This window comes from Ziziphus jujuba, chromosome 7 (assembly GCF_031755915.1).
Source record: "Ziziphus jujuba cultivar Dongzao chromosome 7, ASM3175591v1".
Classification (NCBI taxonomy): domain Eukaryota; kingdom Viridiplantae; phylum Streptophyta; class Magnoliopsida; order Rosales; family Rhamnaceae; genus Ziziphus; species Ziziphus jujuba.
Genome location: NC_083385.1, coordinates 9,840,834 through 9,865,804, shown reverse-complemented (window position 1 = coordinate 9,865,804; position 24,971 = coordinate 9,840,834). Strand labels below are relative to the sequence as shown.

General features: G+C 31.9%; 4 protein-coding genes across 5 annotated transcripts; 1 reads left to right on the top strand and 3 right to left on the bottom strand.

The window, feature by feature from the left end:
- Window positions 1-380: 380 nt before the first annotated feature.
- LOC107424567 (thioredoxin H-type) lies at window positions 381-2,771 on the bottom strand. The gene is made up of 3 exons (XM_016034407.4): window positions 2,584-2,771; window positions 899-1,021; window positions 381-761 (listed from the first exon to the last, which is right to left on the bottom strand). Exons 1-3 carry the CDS (start codon window positions 2,671-2,673, stop codon window positions 618-620), a joined length of 357 nt encoding a protein of 118 aa, XP_015889893.1. The 5' UTR covers window positions 2,674-2,771; the 3' UTR covers window positions 381-617.
- A 1,403-nt stretch (window positions 2,772-4,174) lies between these two features.
- Window positions 4,175-6,696, bottom strand: LOC107424561 (protein RTE1-HOMOLOG). 2 transcript variants are annotated; one of them, XM_016034398.4, is made up of 3 exons: window positions 6,537-6,696; window positions 5,235-5,520; window positions 4,175-4,717 (listed from the first exon to the last, which is right to left on the bottom strand). In XM_016034398.4, the coding sequence occupies exons 2-3, from the start codon at window positions 5,502-5,504 to the stop codon at window positions 4,295-4,297; spliced, it is 693 nt and encodes a 230-aa protein (XP_015889884.2). In that variant the 5' UTR covers window positions 5,505-5,520; window positions 6,537-6,696; the 3' UTR covers window positions 4,175-4,294. The 2 variants fall into 2 exon arrangements, with proteins under 2 accessions (XP_015889884.2, XP_060674646.1); XM_060818663.1 differs by lacking the exon at window positions 6,537-6,696 and adding an exon at window positions 6,049-6,404.
- A 1,018-nt stretch (window positions 6,697-7,714) lies between these two features.
- Window positions 7,715-10,161, top strand: LOC107424554 (purple acid phosphatase 5). Its single transcript, XM_016034388.4, has 8 exons — window positions 7,715-7,964; window positions 8,047-8,250; window positions 8,367-8,478; window positions 8,603-8,829; window positions 8,950-9,088; window positions 9,180-9,400; window positions 9,492-9,613; window positions 9,698-10,161. The coding sequence occupies exons 1-8, from the start codon at window positions 7,746-7,748 to the stop codon at window positions 9,888-9,890; spliced, it is 1,437 nt and encodes a 478-aa protein (XP_015889874.3). The 5' UTR covers window positions 7,715-7,745; the 3' UTR covers window positions 9,891-10,161.
- A 1,743-nt stretch (window positions 10,162-11,904) lies between these two features.
- On the bottom strand, window positions 11,905-14,080 carry LOC107424565 (protein WALLS ARE THIN 1). The gene is made up of 6 exons (XM_060819087.1): window positions 13,761-14,080; window positions 13,611-13,668; window positions 13,381-13,497; window positions 12,892-13,297; window positions 12,643-12,794; window positions 11,905-12,549 (listed from the first exon to the last, which is right to left on the bottom strand). The coding sequence occupies exons 1-6, from the start codon at window positions 13,975-13,977 to the stop codon at window positions 12,366-12,368; spliced, it is 1,134 nt and encodes a 377-aa protein (XP_060675070.1). The 5' UTR covers window positions 13,978-14,080; the 3' UTR covers window positions 11,905-12,365.
- Between the last annotated feature and the right edge of the window lie 10,891 nt (window positions 14,081-24,971).

Sequence of the window (24,971 nt, the reverse complement as noted above, 5' to 3'; positions counted from 1 at the left end):
GAGCATTTGCTTACCGGTCAGAATCTTAGGAATTTGAATTTTGAAACAATTTAGTTGGGAATAATTCATTAAATCCAATCGTACCATTTATAAAGCATCCATAATCTGACAAACAATTTTCATGATCTATGTCAGTGATAGTGAGATCTATATTTGAACCTAAGATGCTAAGTACCCAATTCCAGTATACGACGATCTAGAAAAATAAAGAAGATAAAAAATAAAAAACATTGAGGAAGTGATCTGGCAAACAACTATGCCATCAAGCTAACAAGACGGTCCATGCTGAAAAGAGTCTCTACTGAAAGAAAGAAACACACATGCCTATGTAACTACTTGTACCGGCTAATTTCCAAGGTTAGAGAAGTGCATTCCAAAGATATAAAATTCTATTTTATTTATATTCCAAATATTTAAGAATATCTACTCATTAAATGACTGAAAAATCATGAAATGAGATAAATACTCTCTATGTAAGTATATGTAATATAAAATGGGGATGAAAAGCACACAGAATATAGTACCAGTCTAAAGTCTTTTTCTTATATAAAGGACCGATAACAAGCATATATATTGAAATCTAGAGCCTCCTACGGGCAAAATGAAAATTATGGTCATCAAGCAGAAGCAGTAGCCATGTGCTTGGCAATGGTCTGCTGCAGTTCATCTTTCTTTGCTCCTACCACTTTGTCCACAATTTTCCCTTCTTTCAGAAACATGAATGTTGGCATTGCCTCCACTGCCCAATCTTGAGCAACCGACTGCATACAAGTAATTGAATCATAAATCATGCTTTTACAGTTTGCAGTAACTTAATTGCAAAGTTAATTCTAAGATTTTATCAAGTGTCATTTATGAAAGAGTGGGGTTTTTTAATCTGAAAATATTTTTATTTTACCTTCAATTCATCCACATCCACCTTCAGGAATACAACATTTGGCAGTTTCTTAGCCAGCTCTGCCAGGAATGGTGCAATGAAACGGCATGGTCCACACCATGAAGCAGTAAAATCAACAACCATCTGCATCAATTAGCGAGTTTAGTAATGCCAGTGAAAAGAGAGAAAGCAACATAACTTCATCTGGTGTAAAATAATTGCAGTTATGCCAATCCCATCACTCATAGCTACTATGCACAAACAATTATAGCACCATTCCATACTCCATGGTTGACATTGATTCGTATGTTTTTGAAAGAACTAGTAAAACAAAGTAATGGACAAAATAAAACAATGAAAGGAGACAATTGACAGCAGGACCAAGTGAGAAGTAAGAAGAGGACCACATGCTACAGATAATTTCAAAAAAGAGAGTATGCTCATTAATATCTCCTTTTAATTTCAGTAGCACCATTACATGATATACAGCAATTAGCACATGTTTGTTTATCCTAGAATTCATAGATCTATCTAGAATAGTTGTTTGATTTGGAAGCATAAGATTGTCTGTAGTTCGTTCGTTAGGTGTAACAGGAGCAACACCACACCAAACACATGGATCTGGATATATATATATATATATATATATTTTTTTTTTGGTTTTGTTTTTTAGCACAGGAAACTTCTTAACATTAATTTTCTGCTTCAAGCAAAATAAAGTAGAGAGATAGTAGTATACCTACCCTGTCAAGTCAGCAAGTTTTGGTAAGCATAGCTACCAAACCACAGTTTCAAATATATACTAGATCCACTTAGGAATAATATTGGATCATTTCATCTCAAAAATAAACCTCAAACAAACCTTTTGTTCTGGTCATGAAGATAACACCAAGAATTTATCCATATTGCAACCTATTAAGAGAACGCCTCCAACAAAATGACTGAAATTTTATTCTAACCCAATGTAAATTCACAGAAGACAGTAAAGGTTAAAAAATTTGCATTTTGCTGAACCAATGAGAAAACAACATTGGTATCAGGAAGACTTATGCTTACATTTAAAAAAATAAAAATAAAAGTAAAACCTAGAATTTTCGAAATACTCGTTTGCTTGCAATATTCTCCAAGAACATGTAACAAAAAAATAATAAATAAATAAATAAAATTTAAAAAATGCAGCTAAATACTTTGTAATTCACTCACACACACAAAAAAAAAAAAAAAAAAATGGTAAGAACAATCCATTGAAATAAAGGGTTGTGGGAAGAAAATTATTTCAGAAAAAACAGAGCTGATGGCAGTCTCAAACAAAAAAACAGAGTTCAAGGCATTCAATAACAAGTAATCATATTAGGAAAAGCTTAAATTCTTTAACGTAAACATATTAGGGCATTAAAATAAATCATAAAAATTAATCAACTAACCTCAGCAAATCAATCTACACAGAGACACAAAATCATTCGAACCTAAATCCAGATTTAGCAAACCAAATAAAAAAAAAAAAAAAAAGAAAAAAAAAAAGAACCAGAAGCCTATATAATACATCCATTATTCAGAATCATTATTCTACAAACCCTAGTAGAACGAAAAGAACATCGAAAAAAAAGAAATCATGTCCGTTTTCTAAATAAATTAAAAAAAAAGAAATTAATTAATTAATAATTGTTTGGATTTTTTTTTTTTTTTAAAAGGAAAAAAAACAATACCAGCTTTTTGGAGTCGTTGCCCTTCTGAAGCTGCTCGTTCCATGCCTCTACAGAGTGGCAACCGATAACTTGTCCCTCTTCTGCAGCCATTTTTCTCTGAAAAAGTTATCACGGTAGACAGAGACACTTATCACCACAAACAAAAAAATAAAAAAAAGGAAAACGCCACTGAGTTGCTGTGCGGGTAAAGATGCCTCGCTCCTTTAAACAAGCGACGCGGTTGCACATCTTTACCTATATGGACACTGCATTCAATTTAATTACGAGTTTGCCATCGATGTTCACCTCGGAGAATCCCATGCAGCGTGAAGGGGCGCAATTTAGCTGTTACGTTGGTTTTAATGTATGTGGACACGGTGCGGACGAGCTCACAGTAACGACACGTAAGCCCCTGATCTGCTTATTGGGCTCGAGAGAATCTTGTTGATGTAGCGTAAGTTGCTATTTCTAATCGATCACCTTGTTTCTTTGTTTGCTGTTGTGATTACATGGACAAAATAATAATAATAATAATAATAATAATAATAAGTCTTGCTTTAAATGTGAAAGCGAGAACATCTTTTCTTTTTTTCTTTCTTTTTTTTCCTCTTTTTTTTTTTTCTTTTTTTTTTTTTTTTTGTGTTCAGACTTTGTTAAGTGATCCAAAGCCCACGCCTTTGATTTGTGATTGGACAAAATGGTAATATTATGGGTTTATGTGGTTGGATTGTTTTCTATCGGAGTGTATGCTTGGGTACAGCAACGTATTATAAAATTACATTATTTAAATATTTCTTGTAACAATGCAGGGATTATTTAAAATACCAAGCACAATCAAATGCTGCTAATCAATAAAATTTTGATTTTTTTTTTTCAGCGGAGAAAATTTTGAGATTCTTTCCATTTTTGTTATGGGTTGGTGTGTGTGTGTGTGAGTTTTTTCACTTTCCCTTTTTTTTTTTTTTTTTTTTCACATTTTGATTAATGATAAGAGCATAGCAAATTTGTTTATACTTTGCTTCAGAAGAGAAACTTGTGACTCGCATTTGCGTCTTCTTTCTAGAGTGATGTTTTCGTAAAGAAATTACAATATACGGGCTTTATTACTTTGGAATGGGAAAATGATTGGATTCTGTCACAACTCACAATAATATATGTGGTCCACAGAGGTTAACTTTTTCTTTTTGGTGCTGAACACAGAGGTTAACTTTGATAGACGATATATATATATATATATATTTTTTTTTTTTTCCCCTTTTTGATGGACGATGTTACACCTAAACTATAGTTTATTGAGTTGACGAAAAACTTTGTTTTCTGGATTGGGTCTGCATAATGATAGCCATGGGGTCCTCTCACGTGATGACTTATTCCTTCCACAGAGCAACAAATAGCACGTTTTGCATGATTCCATATCCGTTGGGTCATCGTTCGTTCACATAATAGATGCCAATTTAATAATCGAGAACCTAATTGCCAATCGGGTTTTATTCGTTTATTAGAAAGTAAAAAAACATATGGAAGCTCTTCGAAGGTTATAGCTCATGATCAAAGGTAATAACAGGACAATGGAGTTGTTGCAAAGGATAAACAGTCCCCGGGAGAAAAGACGAAAAGGAAACTGAAAAATTCATTTTAGCTGTTCATGCTGTCCAACAAATACTGGCGATTAGTAATGTCAATATACATTTGAATCACACATTTCATATTTGAAACAAACAAGTAGCAGAAGCTACAATTGGATCAAATTCTTGAAACAATAAGTACCTAGAAGAAACCAACCAACAAGTGCCAAGGTGAAGAATGCCAAGAACATTACGAAGTTCCAGCCTCCAAATGTGAGTCCAAGAATGAGTACTATTACGAATGGTAACATTGATCGCACCATTGATGCTTTGCTCACCCATTTACCCTTTAGAAAGATTAGAGCAGCAAGGTTCACCACATTCCACCCACCAGTCCGAAAGCACAACCTGTTCAGATTGTTGGCTACAAAGGAGTGGCAATTGCAAGTGAGTAGGCTGTAGTTTCGATGCTGGAATTCCTGAGTGCTCTTTCGTAGCACATCATCCCATGTCAACATCTCCCTTCTAGGTTCATCCTGTCTGTATTGATCTTCAATTTTGTCCACAGATGGAATGGGAAGTACACGACACTGCTTGCCAAAATATTTTTAGGGTCATAAATGAAACCAGCAATGAGCACAGATCAAACAAATAAACATCTTCCACAGAGAAACAGAGCCTATTCCAAGAAAATATGTTTCTAAAATTGGCAAAAAACAATATTACTAGACTTACTATAATAACATTATTTTCAATCTTCTATCTGTTTAATCTTTGTTTTTACATATGGAAATCATTTATTATAAAAGCAAACTAACTTCTACCAAAACACTAGGAAATCAAATTTTGGTAAATACAATTGACGCATACCGTATTACCCTTGTTAAAAAATCTAGTTTGTATAAGATACAACTCCCTGCACCAAATCCAGGGGAAAATGGATCTTCCATTGCATGTTTGGTGCAATGATCACGATAAGCATCCAACTAATGCAGATCATGCTGGTAGCAGGTTCCATGAAGTGGAATGCCAGTGACAGTGAAAATGGTAGAAAGACAAACTTGAAGGAACCAAAGTTATAGTTCAAATATCAAACCTTGCATATACCTTTTCCTTGCTAATTTGGAGGTAGCGGGCCACTGCACCAAAAGCAAAATTGTCCACACACACAAAATTAGGTCCTGCAAAGTCCAAGATTACACCATCCTCTCTGCATATGCCAATATGGCCAATGAAGGGAACCAGCCATGAAATAACAGGAATGGGAGTCCACACAAGGCAGCATGGAAACCGAGCTTCTTTGGGGTCAATTTGTGAAGCTTGAGATGCATTTCCCCCGATCATGAAGTGGTGCTCGGAGTCTGCATTTTCTTCCATCCCAAAAGGTTGATTTCTGCAGATTAGTCTTCATAGATTAGATGCCATGAAAATTGAATTCATCATGAGAAAGAGACCCTACCCAAAATGCCTCAACTTTATAACAAACCTTGTAGAACAGATCAGACATTTGCAAAAGTAATTAACTCATAAAAAGCAGATATAAATATTTAACAAGAAAGGGTTCCATGGACTTCAAAAGAGGGATAAGGAATTATTTTCTTTTCTTAAGACGTATTGTTACGCCTCACGAGAAGAAATGCAATCTAGTTGATCAAACATTGATTTGTTGAAGCAGATTATGAAATGTCTGTACAACATATTCCAATGGATTTACAAATCACCTATTAAGATCCAAGGCAAGACGCAAAATATAACCATTTCTGTTGAGCAGAATTTCACTCCCCAAATACCCTATATAGGTGTGCGAATGCCCAGTGCCCAAGATGCATGGGCTACAGATATAGTCTTTTTGCAACAAAAAAATAATAATGATAATTAAATATAAAATAATATTGTTCGGTCTGATAACTTCATTAAATACCTGGCAACTTTCATTTGACTAATTAATTTTCAGAGAAACTTCTCAAATTTCTTTTCTTTTCTTTCTTCCTCTCCATAAATTTCACCTTCAGCCACACTTTAATCCCTCTCACAGTTACCCCTTCTAAGGTACAACTTCAATTCAAACTACTAACCTCCATAACCAAACAAAAAAAAAAAATTGCAGAATGATCAAACTCCAGCAGAAACAATTAAAATAAAGGATATAATTAAACAACATGGTCTCTACAATATGAGAATTACCATTGAGCAAACACTATGCACAATTGCATTTTCCATAATGCATAATTAAACATTAGCAAAAAGGATTAACAATTCATCGTTGCACCACGAAACGATTTTTGCCCTAAATTAGAAATCCAGTTGGATGATTTGTCGGAACGCTTAGGTCCAGAAAATTATTGCATATGCGATTGAAGAAAAAGAAAAAGAAAAAAAAAAGCAGAGTAAGAGAAAGTCAGAAAGTACCTGCGGACGACAATTGGAAGAAGAACGAAGCCACCACGGAGAGGTTATTCGGACTTGAAAAACCAGAGCAGAGTCGCGCTGGTGTCGTTGGTCAATGGTCAAGAGGGGTTGATGCTTTGGTGCTTATTGGTCGCTTTTAAAAAAAAAAAAAATAAATAAATAATTACAGAATTTTTTTTTAATCTTTATAAATACATTAGTATCTTAATAAGAAAATGCGTTTTTTTTTTCATTTATAAAAAAATAAAATGCTTAGGTAAAACAAAAAAATAGAGAAAGAAAAATGTTAACGATCTAAAACTTTGGGGTTGCTAGATTTTTTCTCAGAGAGATTAATATTATAAGTTATTCTTCCAAAAACCTTTTATTTATTTATTTTTTTTTTATCATTCTTTCAACAAACATATTTTTTAATTTTTTAAAATTTTTCTTGAAATTTTATTATTCTGTTTTTAATTTTTTGTTCTTTTTTATTATTTATTTGGTACTTTAATGTTGTATTTTAAAAAAAAAAATTCATCATTATTTTCGTATGGGGCTAAAAAAAATATATAATTTAATTAATTATATTATATAATTTTGTTATAAACTTAATATCTTGCGGAACATATAAAGTTAATTTATACCGCTTGTAACATATTTCGAAATGTTAAATATGCATAAATACTATTTACATGGTGCTATCTATGATAGAACTATTCTATTATATACTGCCTTTTGACAAGAAATAATCAAATAGTTATTTTATTTAATTACATAATAAGAAATGAAGTAGTTAGATAATCCTCATCAAATTCGCTTGACACCTTGCCTAGAGCAACAAATTTTTTGTTCCCCCAAATACCTTTAATTTTTTTTATTAATTTATATTACTTTAAAAAAAAAATAAAAACGAAATAGTCAATTGACTCAACGTTAAATGGAAATAATTACTAGAATAATCCATTAATCCATTGGCATATTCCATACATGGCAAGATTCTTCATCCACGTAATGCTAAATTCATGCCCAAATGCCTAGAAAACTTCTACTCAATTATCTCTCAAAATATCATATCCTAACGGAAAATAGAAAGGTTCTAAACGAGACTCGTTCTAACTAGTCCACCGTACATATAAATAGTGTTATAGTCATCATACATACACATAAGTATTCACTACTCAGTCTACTCTCCTGTTCAGTGACTTCCACATTTTTCTTTTCTCTTTTATGTTGCTTCAGCTAAATAATTTGGTCTTTTTCTTAACAATGCCGAGCGCTATCGTGGCAAAGTTGTGGCCAGCATTAATGGTGCTGTTTCTAGTTGTTTGCTGTGCCGGGGTGTCTAATGGAGGGGTCACAAGTCACTATGTAAGAAAACCCGAAGCCTCTGTTTGCATGCCTAAGGCCGCTTTCCCTCCCCCTCAAGGTTTTAATGCACCAGAGCAGGTACCATACCAATGTTTTATTCTTTATCATTTAGCTTACTATTTGAACATATTAATAATTATTAATATTAATTAATATGTAGGTTCATATAACTCAAGGAGATCATGTTGGTAGAAGTATGATTATTTCATGGGTTACCCCAATGGAAAAATACCCCAATACTGTTACCTATTGGGCAGAGGGCAAGGGCAAGGACAAGCACAAGAAACATTCTTCTATCAAGTTTTACAGATACTTCAATTATACTTCTGGCTATATTCACCATGCCACCATCAAAAGACTCGAGGTTAGCTTACTGCATATTAAATACTTCCAATTAGTAACTAGCCTGATTATTCTAATTAATTCATTCATTCATTTGAAGTCTTTTATTTATATATATATACATATATATCATGGCAGTATAACACCCGTTACTTCTATGAGCTTGGGAATGGTAAGGCAACCCGTCAGTTTTTCTTCACAACTCCTCCCAAAGTAGGCCCAGATGTTCCATACACATTTGGCATCATTGGTATGAATCTCTCTCCCTATAACACACACACACACACACACACACACACACATATATATATATATATGTGACATGATGGTTAACTATAAACGATTATGATGGGGTGATGCATATATATGCACAGGTGATATGGGACAGACATATGATTCCAATCAAACATTTGAGCATTACATGTCCAACACAAAGGCACAAGCTGTCCTTTATGTCGGAGATCTCTCTTATGCGGATGATCACCCTTACCATGACAACGTGAGGTGGGATACATGGGCCAGGTTCGTCGAAAAGAGTAATGCGTATCAGCCTTGGTTCTGGACTGTTGGCAATCATGAACTTGATCTAGCTCCAGAGATTGTAAGCACTCCAATTTTCTAACTAAGCATATAATTTGTTAATTCATTTTCATCATATTGATCTTCTATTGGAGGCTTAATTATTATTTTATTTATTTATTTATTTATTTTACAATTTCAGGGTGAAAACAAACCTTTTAAGCCCTATACTCATAGATATCATGTTCCCTATAGGGCATCAAAAAGTACATCTCCACTTTGGTATTCCATTAAGCGTGCTTCTGCATACATAATTTGCCTTTCTTCCTACTCAGCCTATGGTATATATCAAAATGATCATAAATTCTATTTTTCTGTTTCAAGGATTAAGATTAGTTTAATTCATATTAAACAGTTATATTCATGAATTAGGCAAGTATACTGCACAGTACAATTGGCTTAAGCAAGAGTTTCCAAAGGTGAACAGAGCAGAGACGCCATGGCTAATTGTTCTACTTCACTCTCCAATGTATAATAGTAATAACTACCATTATATGGAAGGAGAAAGTATGAGAGTTATGTTCGAATCCTGGTTCGTCGAAAACAAAGTCGACCTTGTCTTGTCTGGTCATGTCCATGCCTATGAGCGTTCAGTGCGTAATTTCTACACTTATAAACTACTAATCTTACAGTAGTATGTCAAATTAATTAACCATGAATGCTCTAATTCATACATACAATTAGGAGCGAATATCGAACGTGAAGTACAATATAACAGATAGATTGTGCACCCCCGTGAAGAACCCTTCTGCACCAATCTACATTACCATCGGTGATGGTGGTAATATGGAAGGCCTTGCAGATAGGTGAGAACCTTATTTAGTTACATGTAAATTGTGATTACCCATTTTGGTTTAATTATGCATGTCACTTACATTACTTCCATGCAGATTTACTGAACCACAGCCAAGTTACTCAGCATTTCGTGAAGCAAGCTTCGGCCACGCAATTCTGGAGATAAAAAATCGGACCCATGCCTACTATGCTTGGAACCGGAACCAGGACAATGAAGCAGTTATGGCTGATTCTCTATGGTTATATAATAGGTACTGGTATCCACAAGAAGAGCACAGCTCGGCTTAGAATTAATATTTGGGTTCAAGTTTTGTGTTTCGCTTTGGCTTGATTTGTTGCTAGCCTCTTCTTTTTTTTAATTTAGTTGGTTGGTTTCCCAATGTTTGTGTGTTAGTTTATGGTTTTTGTTTTTTGCCTTCTGTTTTTTTTTTTTAACTCACTTTTGGGTTTAAAACGTTTTTCTTTATGGTAAAGAAAGTATATAATGTTCATGTAAATAGAACAAGAATTTTCTAGTTTTCTATGTTTGGCATCGCTTTATTTTATTTTATTTAGTTTACTTTTTTTTTTTTTATGGTTTTATTGAATTTTGTGTGGTTGTTTAACAGAGCCACTGTCATCATTTAAAATATAAGCAACATAATTTCTGGTATAAATATATGATTGGTATTTAGAAATGATGAAGAAAAAGACATACCCTCCAAAGTAAAATTCGTTACCTAAAAGAAGGGTGGCCATTATTGCCACAATTAATGTCTGTAAAGGCAGGTAAACTAAGAAAAACACAGGTCTCCCTTTATCAACTGCCCATATCTGCATTGCAAAAGCCAAACCTGAAGACACCAGTCCCTGCAATAGTAAAAACTACTCATATTCTTATTCTCTCATACTGATTGTAAAAATTAAAATAAAACCAATAAGAAGATCACTAATTATTGTATGTGAACTGAGTAACGAACCACGTAGAGAATGCAGGGGAGTTCACCGACAGAATAGTAGTTTTAGAGGAGACAATATTAGTTATATATATATATATATTTGCTTTTCCTGAATAAGGTAGCCATGAGAAATGTGACAGCTGGACCAGAATTCTCTATTGCTGAAGCAAAGTTGGGGTTGTGTTGTTTGCACCCAACAGACAGGATAGTTGGTCATATGATTCTATCTATAATCTATATAAACTAACTGAATATATATATATATATATATATGTATGTATATATAATGACAGCAAATGGAGCTTACAATTCCATACTTTTCTAGAAAATATACAAAGGGAATGAACAGAAGCAATGGGATGATATTCCTGTAAACAGAGGAAACAAGCTGGCTCACACCCACATTAAGTGCATCTCTGAACATGATATGGGTCACGGCATTACCAAACTGATAGCCAGACAAGGCTACGTGCAGCATGGATTTAGGGTTTTTTCAAGTATTAAGTGAAGTGTAAGGTAGACGTTTTAGAGTAAAAACTTTTTAAAGCTATGTAAGTACAAAAATGGAGTGGAAGAAAGAAATCTGGTCGTGTAAAAAGAAAAACCCTATTTTCTTCTTTTTATTTTTTATTTTTTGGTTTTGTTTTGTATTTCTAGGTCTTTGCACATCTTGTATTCGTTTGACTAAGGTGTAATTGGTATTGAGCTAGGAAAACATAATTGTGTACACTTTTTTGGAATTTTGATTTGAATTATTTTTTTGCGTGATAATTTTGAATTAATTTTAATCTTACTGAATTAGTTAATTAATAAGGTGTCATTACTGGTTTTTTTTCTTGAAGAGGAGGCCTCCGTGGCTTCAAAATGTACTTCAACATGATGTTTAAGTTAACTAAGTTTTAATGAAATTTTCTTCATTATATATAAAGCGCACAAAAACAGAAGTCTATATCGGACTAAAAAAAGTCTTATAAAATAATTAATTTAATTAAGCTTGGGTTTTAATCCAACATATTTAATTTAAAAGCCCATGTGTTTTGGAAAAAAGAAAAAAAAAAGAAAAAAGAATTTCTAGTATACTTTGTTTGGCATCTGTCTTTTATTGGTTTTTTGCTGGTTAAAAATATTGAATTTTGTAAGGCGTTTGAGCAGAGCCAAAGGCTAGCTTGTGCTAGTTGTATGATATCAACTCTTCCAAAAGCCACTTACCAAATAAAAAGAAAAAAAAATCCCCTCTTCCAAAAGCCCAGAAGCAGGACGCATGTGCCATATTTGTCAATAATATTCCAAAAGAGATGCTAGTCAAGCAATGAACATCAGATCCAAACCTTAAAAAATATGATCAAACCAGAGAGATTCAACATTGTATTTATATTATGCCAAAACAGTGGTTCATTAAAATTTCGATTCTTCGACTTGGAAGAAAATTCCAAAATTGCGACAAGTGATCATCATCAGCTTGAACAACAAAAAAAACTGAAAAAGCTTCCTTTTTTCTTAATAGTTTTCCAAACTTCAGACATAATATTAAGTTTCTATTATTTGGGGGAGAAAAGTACACATGGGTTTGGATCAGGAAATGTGTCACTATTTTTATTTCTCTTATCTGATTATTGAAAGAGAGAACAATGAAAAGAACATTTTCTTCAATTATTGAGATCGTGTGGTCAGTCTTTTGGCCTTGCATATAAGCACATACTTTGAGCCTATCACGTTCGGTGAATTGCGTTCTTTCACTTTATCGGCAACCAAAGTCTGACTTGAAATCAGGACATCATGTAGGCAAGATGTATGCCGTAGGATCATGATCAGGGTAACTTCTACCTCACATCAGAACCGTTGACCATTTATTAGAGGTAGGAAGTAATGATTGGACCAGGGATGATTTGCTTTGACTCATTCCTTTGTCAGATGGTGAAGGAAATCCATCATTTCCTAACTCGCTCTCTTTGTTTTTCCCCCACACCACCAGATACAATCCCAGTATGATCAACAATGCTCCCAAAATCCTATAATTCAAAATATGAAGTTCAAAGAAACATAAATAATCAATGGCATATATAAATTGATTGGAATTTAGAATGATAAAGAGAAAAACTCACCCTCCCAGGTAAAATTCTTCACCTAATAGCACAGTAGCCATTATAGCAACAAGTAAGGTCTGTAAAGGCAGATAGAGTGAGAAAAACACAGGCCCTCCCTTATCAACCACCCAGATCTGTATTGCAAAAGCCATACCTGAAGACACAAATCCCTGCATATATCTATTCTGTCATTCAAAGGAATTTGAAGTAACAAAAAAACCCAATAAAGAAGATACATTTTGTGCTATCAAACAGAGTAAAACGAACCGCATAGAGAATACAGAGGAGTTCACCGCCAGAGTGAACCTGCCAGGCCTGGTGATCTCTCTCCAATGTCGCTGAAATTCCCAAAAGTTGCAGAGCACCGAAGAAGCAAGTACACGAGGTGAGTGAAAGCCGAGCTGGGTATTTCTTCAGGACAGGTGCTTGTAAAACCACCCAGCTAGACCAACATATACAGTGAACTATGCAATAGATGCAGCCCAAGGTCCAGTTTTTATCCTCTGAATCTCCCAATGAAGGCACCAAATGGTGAGATTGGTTTGGGTTTGAAGTTGGGGAATAAATGGTTGGTCCTTTGTATAGAGTGATGATTGAAGCCCCAACAACAGAAGCCAGAGTTCCAAGCACCTTTGCTATACCATCTCTTCTGTCCAAGCGCACTTGCTCTAATCTACAAGACCAATATTCTATCAACGATACTATCAGGGGATAAAATCAAAATAATCAGATGAGAAACGTTGTATTTTAATTTGCCTGAATAAGATTGCGATGAGAAACGTTACTGCTGGGACAGAATTCTCTATTGCTGAAGCGAAGGTAGGCGATGTATAGGCCAAACCCAATATGTAGGATAAGTGGTTAAGAGTAATTCTGCAAAACCCAGAAAAGAAATATTGTCTTATTTCTATAAGAAGTATCAATTTGCTTCAAAAAGATTGTGTCTTGGAGGATGATCCATATATATAAATATATAATATTCATACCCAACGAGTCCCAGAAGAAAGAACTGTACGAGGAAAGAAATGGTTAGTGGAGGCCTATCTTTCCTGCAGAGATAAAATTAAAACGAATAAGCAACAAATTTGTTTGAAAAGTGCTTTTTTTTTTCTTTGGGTTTTATAAAGATTAATTGCATACTTTTCTAAAAAAATATGCAAAGGGAAACAGCAAAAACACTGCGATGCTATTCCTGTAAAGTGGCAAAACCAGTTTGCTGACACCCATATTAAGTGCAGCTCTGAAGATGATATGGTTCCCGGAATATCCAAACTGATATACGACCAAGGCTATGTGCAGCTTTGCACGTTCAGGAACCGTGCACAACTTCCTTCCCCAGCCAGCTTCAGCCATTTTTAAATCTGCTGAGCAGATCAAATCTGGATGTCAAGGAAAAAACTAGATATGAAAGCTTCAGCCATTGGATGCCTAATGAAGTTGTAATGTGAAATGGTATATTATATTCGGATATGACTATTGACCGGCTGAGATATACAAACACATATAACAAATACTAATTATTACCCAAAGACAAAAAAATACTAATATTAAACTTTTAAAAAAAATGAAATTCATTGTATCTGTGTGGCTGATTTAAATAACCATATATTTTACTCTAAATTACTTGAGAAAACAAAAATACACAAATTTAAAAGCTCCATCCAGCATTTAAATTATTCAAAAAGGATTGGGCTTTTTTTCTTTTTTTATTTTCTCAAATTCTGTCTCACTGTTTAAATTTGCGACATCTCATTCAAAATTTAGTTAATTGAAATGTGATTCATACATGCATAAAATCTTCCAAATAGAAAAATGAATGGTATATCAGTTAAGTTAATGTTTATATTAAAATTATATTTATCCTAATAGTTATGAGTTTAGACAAGCTTTTTTAAAAAATGAAAACTTCTTTTATTTTTTACAACAAAATCCTAGGAGTAACTAAAGTGTTCCCACAACATATTTAACATATCGATGTGGATTGGCACGGACGGTTACTCTTGACACTTTGAAGAGGCTGATTGGGGGCATATAAACTCGCAAACATATCAAACTTATTCTCAAACTGGTCTCTAACTTTAAATTAAGTGAACAAATCTGTCAAATTCCAGCATCAATTTAATTTCACAGAACATATATTGATGTATTTTTTTTGGAACAGAACCATGCAACATCGATTCATCAATCTAATAAAACAAAGAAATAAACCATATGCATTCACTATCTCTCACCCCGCAATTTCTCACAGCATGCTTTGGCCCCTGGCTGGCTATGAGAATCACTGCATCCTCTGTATAAAATGAAAATTACAAATTACAGGGAATAGATCTTTGTAATAAACTGAGAATGATATGATAACTATAACAAAATAACAAGTCCCAGATAATTCTTTAACAACCCATACCAGATCCAAAGCCAGGCAAGGCTAGTCCAATATGTTATACTGATCATCGTTCATCATATCATCATCGGGCACTGTCTGAACCCGACATTTACATAATTTTTCTTTTTTTGGGTTCATTTTTCTTTATTTTTGGATGTATTTTTGGCCTTATTAAGAAGTTACTTGTAAGACAATCATAGACAATATCTCAATTATAAACTATTCCCAAGTACAAATTAAAATAAAACTACTTAACTTGTTTCTCAATTAATTGGGTAATTCCGGACCTATACGCCTATCTGATAAGTTAACTTATTTCTTAATTAATTGGATAATTCCGGACCTATACGCCTATCTGATAAGTTCTTTTTATTTTTAATTTAGAAATATTTTTTTTTTTTGGCCGGAAAGAATTGATCTTATAAAATTTGTATATTAATTATTTATATAATTGGTTCCCTTTATTACCAAAAAAAAAAAAAAAAAGAAATTTGTTTCCTTATCGGAAGAGATATATGCAACTCCAAATCTTAGTTGGAATCAAACTTTTTTCCTTAAAACCAATTACGTTCTATATATATATATATAAATTTATATATATTTATACATAAATACCATTAGTTAAGTATTATGAGTTTTTTCATCGCGTAACTAAATTCAAGATTTCTCAGTTTTCTGACATTATAGAGATTAGAGAATGGATGGGCAGAAAGCCAATGTAGACACAGAAAGACAACAAATGTCCTTCAAAGGTTGTGGTTCTCTTTTCAGGAGTAAGTTGGTAAGCTTATGTTATTGTTGTCTTTTTTTCTTTATTATTATTATTATTATTTTATTTTTTTTAGTTATGTCTTTTTATTTTTTTAGTTACAAATTAAGTTTAACAACTTTATCTGGCATATGTTTGTTATAGTTTCCCAACATGGAGTCGATGCGAAAATTAATCAAATTACGAGAAGAAGTAATGTCATTGCGAGAGCAAGTGATGGAAAAACGAGAGGCTGAGATGGAAAAACGAGAGGCTTTGCTGAAAATAAAGGAGAAAGCGATAGCACATCGAGAGAGAACAGTGGCACAACAAGAAGAGCGGATCTTCTGTGGTAGTGGTTTTCCCAGAAAATTGGAAGAAGTTTAGCAAGGCTACGTTTATGCTAAAGTTATTTTTATCTTAAAATTTATAAGATAAGCTATCTTTCTTCTTTTTTTTCTTTTTCTTTTTTTTCCTTCTTTTTTTTGTAATAGATTATTATTATTATTATTATAGATAGTTATTAATGCATTTAAATTTGCATTATCTTACCCAAAAAAATTGTATTCTAACGATATATAAAAATTCATTATTACATATTGAGAAGACCGATTGTATTTTATTTTAGTTTTAATGCGCATTAGCTCGAATTCAGTTGCTAGATCTGCTCTCCTTCTATCAATGTTTGGACAGGCTCTTAAAGAATCACTTCGAAGAGGAGTACCCAGGTGGCTTCTCTATCGTCCTTCTTAATATTCGGGCTATATAGACTTACGAACATATCAAACTTTTTTTATAACTATATATATATTTTTGTAAGTATGTATATATATAGATATATATATATATATATATATATAAAACCAGTTTCATAGTTCAATTTGATGGTTTTATCAAACATTGAATTTTAAGGTTTAGATTTAAAATTTTTTTCATAATATTTTCAATGGTGAAATTTATTTACAGTATGTAAGCATATTAGTTGAACATCTTTGAGAATTTTTTTTTTAAAAATATATCCATATTACTTACCTGATAGGTTTATTTTTACAATTTATATTTTTATTGTCTATTTTCATAATTTATATTTCTATTAAAGATGTTCTTATAAATCATTAAATTTTTAAATTTACTTTTTCTAAATAAAAGTTACAGGTTTTAGTAATGGAATTCTTGTGTCTTTATTTTATTTTATTTTATTTTATTTTTTATATCTCCATTCATCTTTGATCATAATCTCACCTTACTCTATATATATATATATATATATATATTACTCAAAATAATATATTCAATTTAGAATTAGAAAAATTTTAAAAGAATTTTAAAATCTAGATATATTCAATTCATATTTTAAAGAAGTTGGAGCTTAGGGGTTTTATTTTAATATATTTTATAAAAATCCATTAAAATATAGATTTATCAAATTTGACATTATAGAAATTTTTTAAAAATAAGATTAAATTTTTTAAAAAAATTTAGATAATTTTAAAAAATGATGAATTTTAATAGACTTAAAATAATTTTAAAAATGAAATTTTGAAAAAAACAATATCAATATAAAATTTAATTTAATTCCAAATATATTATTAAATTCTTAAAAATTCTATATAAATTAAAAAAATATTTTAATAATCCATCAAATTTTTTAAAATTTATAACTTTTTAAAATTCATTAAATTGCAAATTGGATGCACATCCTTTAAATTTATTTTACTTCTTTCTTAATATTTTTTTAAAAAGGTGACATATTATAAAAGTTTGCATTGAATTTGTGTTATATCTTTATTAATTTTTAAATAATATAAAAAAAATAATAAATAAGAGTATCTCCAATGATAAGTTTCATTTTTATAATTTGGTATTAGTATGAATACTCCAATAATAAATTTCAATGTCATGTCAAATTTTACCATTTATGCTCCAATGGTAAATGTTAAAAGATAGCAATACTAAATTTTAAATTCTATTAAAGAAGAATGAGATTCACTTTTAATTACTTTTTATCAATTAAAAATAAAAATAATACTAACTAATTAATTAAATGGAATGGAATTCACATACTTTATGAAAGTGGAATCCAATAATAAATTTTACCAATTACAAATTTGACACAAAAATGGCATTAACAAAATTTGCCATTTTCTATTAAAGAAGTAACAAAGTGCTCATATGCTACATTTTAACAATACAATTTAACAATGCAACACCAAAATGATACCACATTAGATATGTTCTAAGTCTGATTCTCACTGTATATATAACTTATTATTCTCCATTTTGACTCTCTTCAATTTCGCCGTGAACTAGTTGACCAAAAAATATATATATTTGACGTGAACAAATTAACTTATCAAATTTCAGCATCCGTTTGTTTCAAAAAAAAAAATGGGCATCCGTATGAACTTATTCACCGATTTGTCTCTCTTCAATTTTGAGCAACATGTCACGGGCCTAACTTTTCCAACACTCCCGTGCGGCACTTAGCACCTCCCTTGCTAAGTAAGCCTTGCCCACAAGCTATGAAAATGCGGAAGCTAAGAGTGAGAGAGTAGGAAGTAGGAGAGTTTGAGAGAATATGGAGAATACTTGTATTGCTAGAATTCTTGATGTCCTTGGATATGCTTGGATGTGTTGCAAATGAGAGTCCAACCCCTTTATATAGAGGGCTTGGCATGTAGGAAAGTTCTAGATATGTACACATGTCACCTATCTAGTTATGGTTCTAGATTATTCTAGGGTTATGTATAAGATATTTACATGGAGTATTCTAGAGAGATTCCAATCTATATTAGTCTAGGTTTCTCTTGAATCTTCTAGAATATTCCGGACTTCTCTTGATTCTTCATGGAAAGTGTAGAATCTTCCGGTTAAACCTTAAGGGTTTTACTCCTTTTCCGCGGGGACTTACTCCTTTTCCGCGGGGACGTGACAAACAGCTTCAAATCACAAATATATGTCACTTTTTATCCGCATCCCAATCTCTTTCAGTCTTGGCTTCCTCATTCCTGCAGTGCCGTATTGGGGCCTGTTTTTATGAGTTGTTCAGCACTTCTGCCGGAGTGACTTATGCAGTATATTTCAATTAATTCTTCCTGTCGACGTACGGATTAACTTTATTTTAATGGGTGGTGTTTAATTTTGGAAGAAAAAGCACGTGTTTAATTTGTCTTTTATTTTTTGGGTGAATAAGCCCGTGTTTAATTTGTTAAACTCAACGCTTGAGCGCTTCTTCACCAAAAAAAATAAAAATAAAAGAAAAAGAAAATAGTGCTTTTTTTTTTTTTTGGGTAATAAAAAGCTTGTGCGCTTTAAAAATAGAGATAAAATGCGTTTTGGTTTACGTTCTTTGAAATGTAGAAATTAACAATTTTTTTTTTAATTGTGGGTTTTTTCCCTTTTTTTTTTCCTTTTTTTTTCCACAAATGAGAATATTTATATAGGATAAGAAAATTATACATCAATTTGAATCACTAATCAAAATATGAAGGATCAAAACACGAAAGCGTGAAAAGAGTCAAACTGATGCAAATATCCTCACATTAGCATCACCCATAACAGCATGGGTTCAAGATAAATTGGCATCCTATGAAGTAATGTCGCTCATAAGCTACTAAAAATGCCTTAAAAAATTCAAGCCAAAAAAAAAAAAAAAAAATGCCTTAAAAAATTTAAAATTTAATTAATCTCTCTCTAAATGTGTCTTCAAGATCAACTATAGGACAGAACAAAATACCACTAAGAGATGAGATAACAACAGATCAAAGATAAACGGACAGTAAAGCAAGAAAATTGGCTAGCTAGTATTTCAAGAAGATAGAGACTAGGATTTAAGCAGTTAAAAATCACAAAGGAGAAATTAACCGCAGCAGAGCTCAATGGGCCCTTTGCCCATATGGCACTACTAGATTTTTATTTTTTATTTTTTTGGTGTTAGATGTGAATCTTTGTGACTTTTCAAATATTAGAGGGACGTTAAATGGTTTTAGCTATTACCGGTTTCCATTAATTCACACCTGTAATTTATTTTTGCCACTAAATTTTGTTTTCCTTCTTCACCACTTTGAGGAACTTAACTAGGTTCTGCAGCACGGTAGGACAACGGTCTACCTCTGTAATTTGAATATGTTGGTCGATCTCTTCAAACATTCTCAAATTGAATAATATCCTAAGTTGGGTTCTTAGTTCTTAGCCGTAATTTCATACTTCTTTTTTCCTTCCTTTGAAAACTATTTCACCACCACCACCTCCCCCTGCCACCCCCCCCAACCAAAACACAAAAAAAAAAAAAAAAAAAAAAAGATTGTTCCTCCTTATAATGTACTGAAACATGTTCCTCCTGATAACGTACTAAAACCACTCTCTTTTTCTACATGTATGGGATTTTGTGTGCGCATGGGTTAACAATTCTACCATACGGTGCAACGAACCACTCGATCATGTTCAATAAATATTTTGTTTTGTAGGAAACAAATGGTTTATTTATCTCATTGAGTTCGCAAAATACCCCAATTGTTTGTGCATTAAGGGTTTTATTCAGTTAAACAATTATTTGTTTAATTAATGACCAGTTTAAAGGTAAAATATATATATATATATATATATATATATATTAGAATGTAAATTAGATGATAGAGTCGTCCAAACAAAAATGTAAAATAGAAAGATAGAAAGTAGGAGGTAAGTAATTGATAACTATAAGTAGCTTTTCCTTGCAAACTTATAATTATCGGGATAAAAATAAATTAAACAAAGCCATGCTAAACTTTACGAGGTCGAAACCATAAGGAGGGGATCCGTTTTTCTCGTGCTTCCAGCGCTTTCTCTCGTTTTGCAATGGCTTCCTCCTTTTCTTTCATCGCTGCCTCTCGTTTTTCCATCGCATCCTCTAATTTTTCCATCAGTGACTCCCTCAACGACACTGCTTCTTCTCGTATTGTTGTTAAATCTCTCACGGACATTGGTCCTGTTTCTTCTACTCCCATCGACTTTATCTTAGAAAATTATACAAAGTATATATAAACATAAATATATTAAAATTTATCCCTAAAAATAAAGAAACCAAAAAAAAAAAAAAATTAAAGAAAAAAAACCAATCAGCTTACCAGGTCACTGTGGCAAAGAGAACCACCACGTTTAAAGAAGGACCTCAGTTGTCCTTTAATGTCCACCTTCGCTTCCTGTTGATCCATTCTTTAATCTCTTTAATCTAAGAAAACTAAGAAAATCTTGAATTACTAGGTGAAAAACCTCATAATAGATATATTTATATATGTAAGCTAATTGGATTTAAGGAAAGTTTGAATCCAATTAAGACTATGGAGTTGCACGTCTTTTCCGAATACGAAACTAATTATATAAAGAATTAAAATATATATCTCAGTTTTTAATTACTTGTAGATGTCTATGTATTATAATTTTCTCAAAAGAGCGTCATATATAATAGAAAACCAACAATATAACGGAATCAAAACTTGAAGCGTCGGACGACGCCAAGTGCGTGGGATAGGCGGTCCCACCGAGTCTCTTTTTTTCCTTCATTGGTTACAATATCTTGTCGGGAATTTTTTATATAACCGCCTCAGCCTCAGAGCTCTGAGTTTAGCTATTTTCTCGTTTTCTCTCTTTTTTCTTCAGTTTCTCTCCTCAATTTTCTCTCTCTCAATTTTTTTTTTCTTCCTCCATTTGAGCCATGGAGCCAAAACTTCCAAAAACGGGATGGGAGAAAGAGCCAGACATACACTGGACAGTCTGGATTGAAGTGCTTTACAAGCTACTGAAAGAGATGATCCAAGGTACACAGAAGGAAAATGAGGAAGAAAAAGTACAAGAAGAAGTTGAAGATAAGCGTTTTCGGGAAGATTTCCTCTTCCACGACCGCAACACGATGGATGCTGTACTTCCCGACGAAAAAACGATGATCGGAGTAGACGCCGAGAAGGAGCTCGAGCAGAAAAAGAAAGAGCTGAAGGCTCTGCTTCGGGATTTGCAGGAGAAGAAGATCGGAGAAGAAGGAGATGCCGAGGTTAGGTTCTAATATTTTTCATTGTTCTAATAATTAAATATTTTATTATTCTTTCATCGGAAAAGAAGGAGATGACGAGGTTAGGTTCTAATATTTTTCATTTTTTTAATAATTAAATATTTTATTATTCTTTCAATTAAATCAGTTATAATTTTGATTGGATACAAGAAAAAAATAATAGACTCACTGAAGAATCTGCTCGACGAGAAGAGAGAGAAGATCGAAGTGGAGAAGGCCAGTTTCTCTTCTTTTTCTTTTTTTTTTTTTTTTTGTATTCTTTAAATTAATTCAATTATTTTATTAATTTAATTATTATTATTTTTTTTTTTACAGGCTGAATCTATGCTTGGGAAAATCATTGCTGTTAAATAAATTAATAATTGTAGATTTTAGCATAATTAATTACTCACTTATAGGGTTTATTTATATCGTTAATGGGACTGATTTTTTTTATTATTTTGTAATATGGTCCTTGGTCACATATTTTCTATAAGACTCCAGTTGGCCCATTAAACTGGAGGACCAATTCTCCTTATAAACCTATTGACTTACCCATATTTTTTCTAGTATTATTATATTATTAAATTATTAGTATTTTGTGTATGTTAAAATTAATGGGTAAGTATGACTTGCAGAGACTATAAAAAGTTTATAACAAACAAACAAATATATGTCATACAGTATTTTGATATTAGGGGCCTATTTGGCCATGTTTTCTGTTTTCTGTTTTTGAAACATTATTTTCAGAAATGAAAATAGAAAACTGTTTTACCGTGTTTTACGAAAACAAGAAGCATTTGGCCATTATTGTTTGAAAACAGTTTTTAACACAAAAAAACAGAAAATATGTTTGGTTACATGTTTTTAAACAGTTTTTTGTTTTTATTTTTATTTTTATTTTTCTTTTGGGGTTACATACAAGGTTTTTATTTATTTTTCTTTCATACAAAGAACCTTATATATAATATATATAGCTATAATATATTTATATATATATTTACATAATATTAATTCATTCCCATATTAATGAATTATATACATATATAATATAAAATATATATTGAAATCTAATATAACTTTTTTTTTTCCATTGAATTTTTTTGTCTATTATTATATAATAAAATGTAATTGATAGCATATAATAAAATAATTGTTTCTAATAAGAAATTAAATTTTATAAGTCTAATATAAAATCTCCAACTATAAATATCCATTAAATTACTAATTTTACATATGAATAACATAGTCATGCCACATTACTTGTGAAAGCTGATTTCGATAAGCTGTCATAGCTGTTGTTGCTTCGTCTAACAAATCTATACTATTGTTTGATCCACTTGTACTAGCTTCTTCATCTTCAATCTCTTGTTCTTCTTCTTCCCATTGTGTAAACATAACATCATTTTGGGCATGAAATTATGTAGTGTACAACAAGCTATAACTATCAAATGTTGTCTACTTTGCTTGTAAGGTGGCATCATTTTCAAAATTCGAAACCGCGCTTTCAACACACCAAAGCAACGTTCAATAACATTTCTAAGTGAAGAATGCCTATAATTAAACAATTCTTTTGGCCCTCTTGGTTAGCGACCTCTATCATGATATTCTTGCAAATGATATCTTTCACCTCAAAATGGAGGAAGAAAACCCATGGTACATGGAAATCCAGAATCAACAACATAATATTCACCTAAAAAGATACAAAAAATGAAATCATGTATGGAAATTTTTTATACTAAAAAACATCAAATAAGACAATAAAATTTTTTATGTTTACCTTTTTTAGGTAATGGAAATTTATTCTCAGATCTTGTAATTGCATCAAGAAAAACTCTTGAATCATTTGCAGTGCCCTCCCAACCAGCATAAACGAAAGTAAATATCATGTTGAAATTGCATCCACATAAAACATTTTGAGTCACTATAGATTTTGTACCTCTATAGCTAACTTGCTTTTCAGCAAGAACATGTGCGCTCATGTGTGTGCCATCAATTGCACCAATACGTTTCTAAAAACACCAAAATATTATAGTATTAGTTTTAAAAAAGTAACTAAGAGTAACAAAATTCATAAATTATATTTACAAAAGCAAGTATTTACCTCAAACCATGGAAAATATTTTGGATTGTTGATGATATGTGAAGGCAATGGAGAGTTTGTATGACATATCAATTCTTTTCCAAGTCTACATATTGCTCTTAGTGTCAAAGTGAAATGTCTATCCACAATTTCAAGAGAATGTTTAAAACGATCCGCTATAAGTCTCATTCCCACATTGTGACCAATTATTATAAGAAACATAGCAAGTGCTTCTTCAACTCTAACTTCTTTAGTATCTTTCAAATATTCATGTTGCTTCAAACAAGTACAAAGAGAAAGAAAAATATATTTGTCCATTCGAAACAACTCATAGCATGTTTTTTCACTTCCATTCAATAATTCTGTTATAAAATTTTGACCACTCAACATTGAAGTTCTTTGAGGTATTTTTTCTAGAAAACGTTTAGTGTACTCACATACATCATAAAGTCTTGAAACTCTTCATCTGAACTAGAAGAAGAGGAACTATTTATATCATCCATAGATGAGTTTTACTTATTGTCCTTCCTACATATAATATTAAAATATAAATATATATTAAGACGAAAGAATTAAAAGATCTCAACTTCTAAAACAATTTAACCATCCAATAATCAAGCACACCATTAACCAAGTGTAGGCAAACATAGCATTCGTTTGAACATATCATCTAAACATATAAAGTATAAAAATCCAAACATATAAAACATACAAAAATCTAAAAAAATCCAAACATATTATTCCACAAACATTAAACTGACAAAATTAAATCCTAATATATCAAATCCTACTACAGATATAATTATGATATATGATAATCTAGCTAAAGACTATCTAACCAAACCTTCTTCCTAGGCGAAGACATATGGATAAATATCTCTCTTCAATCTGCCTTTCTCAACTTTTCTACTGCTTTAAGATAAGTAACATTGTCAACTCCATCTATTGCTTCAAGAAGGCTCATACATGTAGCAATGCAACAATCTTTTGCATTACCAATACTATTATCATCCACACTATAGGAACTTTTATATTTTTCTGCCTTAGCTTTAGCAGCTTCTGTCTTTGCCTTTGCTGTCTCAATCCATGCTTGGATTGCATCACTCATTTG

Bases quoted from the DNA above. Each gene is read 5' to 3' on its own strand.
- LOC107424567 (XM_016034407.4), bottom strand. From the start codon at position 2,673: ATGGCTGCAGAAGAGGGACAAGTTATCGGTTGCCACTCTGTAGAGGCA. The intron at 1,022-2,583 runs GTATTGTTTTTT...TAATTGATGCAG, and splicing joins GCAACGACTCCAAAAAGCTG to ATGGTTGTTGATTTTACTGC. The intron at 762-898 runs GTAAAATAAAAA...ACTTGTATGCAG, and splicing joins TGGATGTGGATGAATTGAAG to TCGGTTGCTCAAGATTGGGC.
- LOC107424561 (XM_060818663.1), bottom strand. The intron at 4,718-5,234 runs GTATATGCAAGG...TTTGGCAAGCAG, and splicing joins TCCAAATTAGCAAGGAAAAG to TGTCGTGTACTTCCCATTCC.
- LOC107424554 (XM_016034388.4), top strand. From the start codon at position 7,746: ATGTTGCTTCAGCTAAATAATTTGGTCTTTTTCTTAACAATGCCGAGC. The intron at 8,830-8,949 runs GTAAGCACTCCA...TTACAATTTCAG, and splicing joins TTGATCTAGCTCCAGAGATT to GGTGAAAACAAACCTTTTAA. The intron at 9,614-9,697 runs GTGAGAACCTTA...ACTTCCATGCAG, and splicing joins ATGGAAGGCCTTGCAGATAG to ATTTACTGAACCACAGCCAA.
- LOC107424565 (XM_060819087.1), bottom strand. From the start codon at position 13,977: ATGGCTGAAGCTGGCTGGGGAAGGAAGTTGTGCACGGTTCCTGAACGT. The intron at 13,298-13,380 runs GCAAATTAAAAT...TTGGTCTTGTAG, and splicing joins CTCATCGCAATCTTATTCAG to ATTAGAGCAAGTGCGCTTGG. The intron at 12,550-12,642 runs GTGAGTTTTTCT...TTTGAATTATAG, and splicing joins GAAGAATTTTACCTGGGAGG to GATTTTGGGAGCATTGTTGA.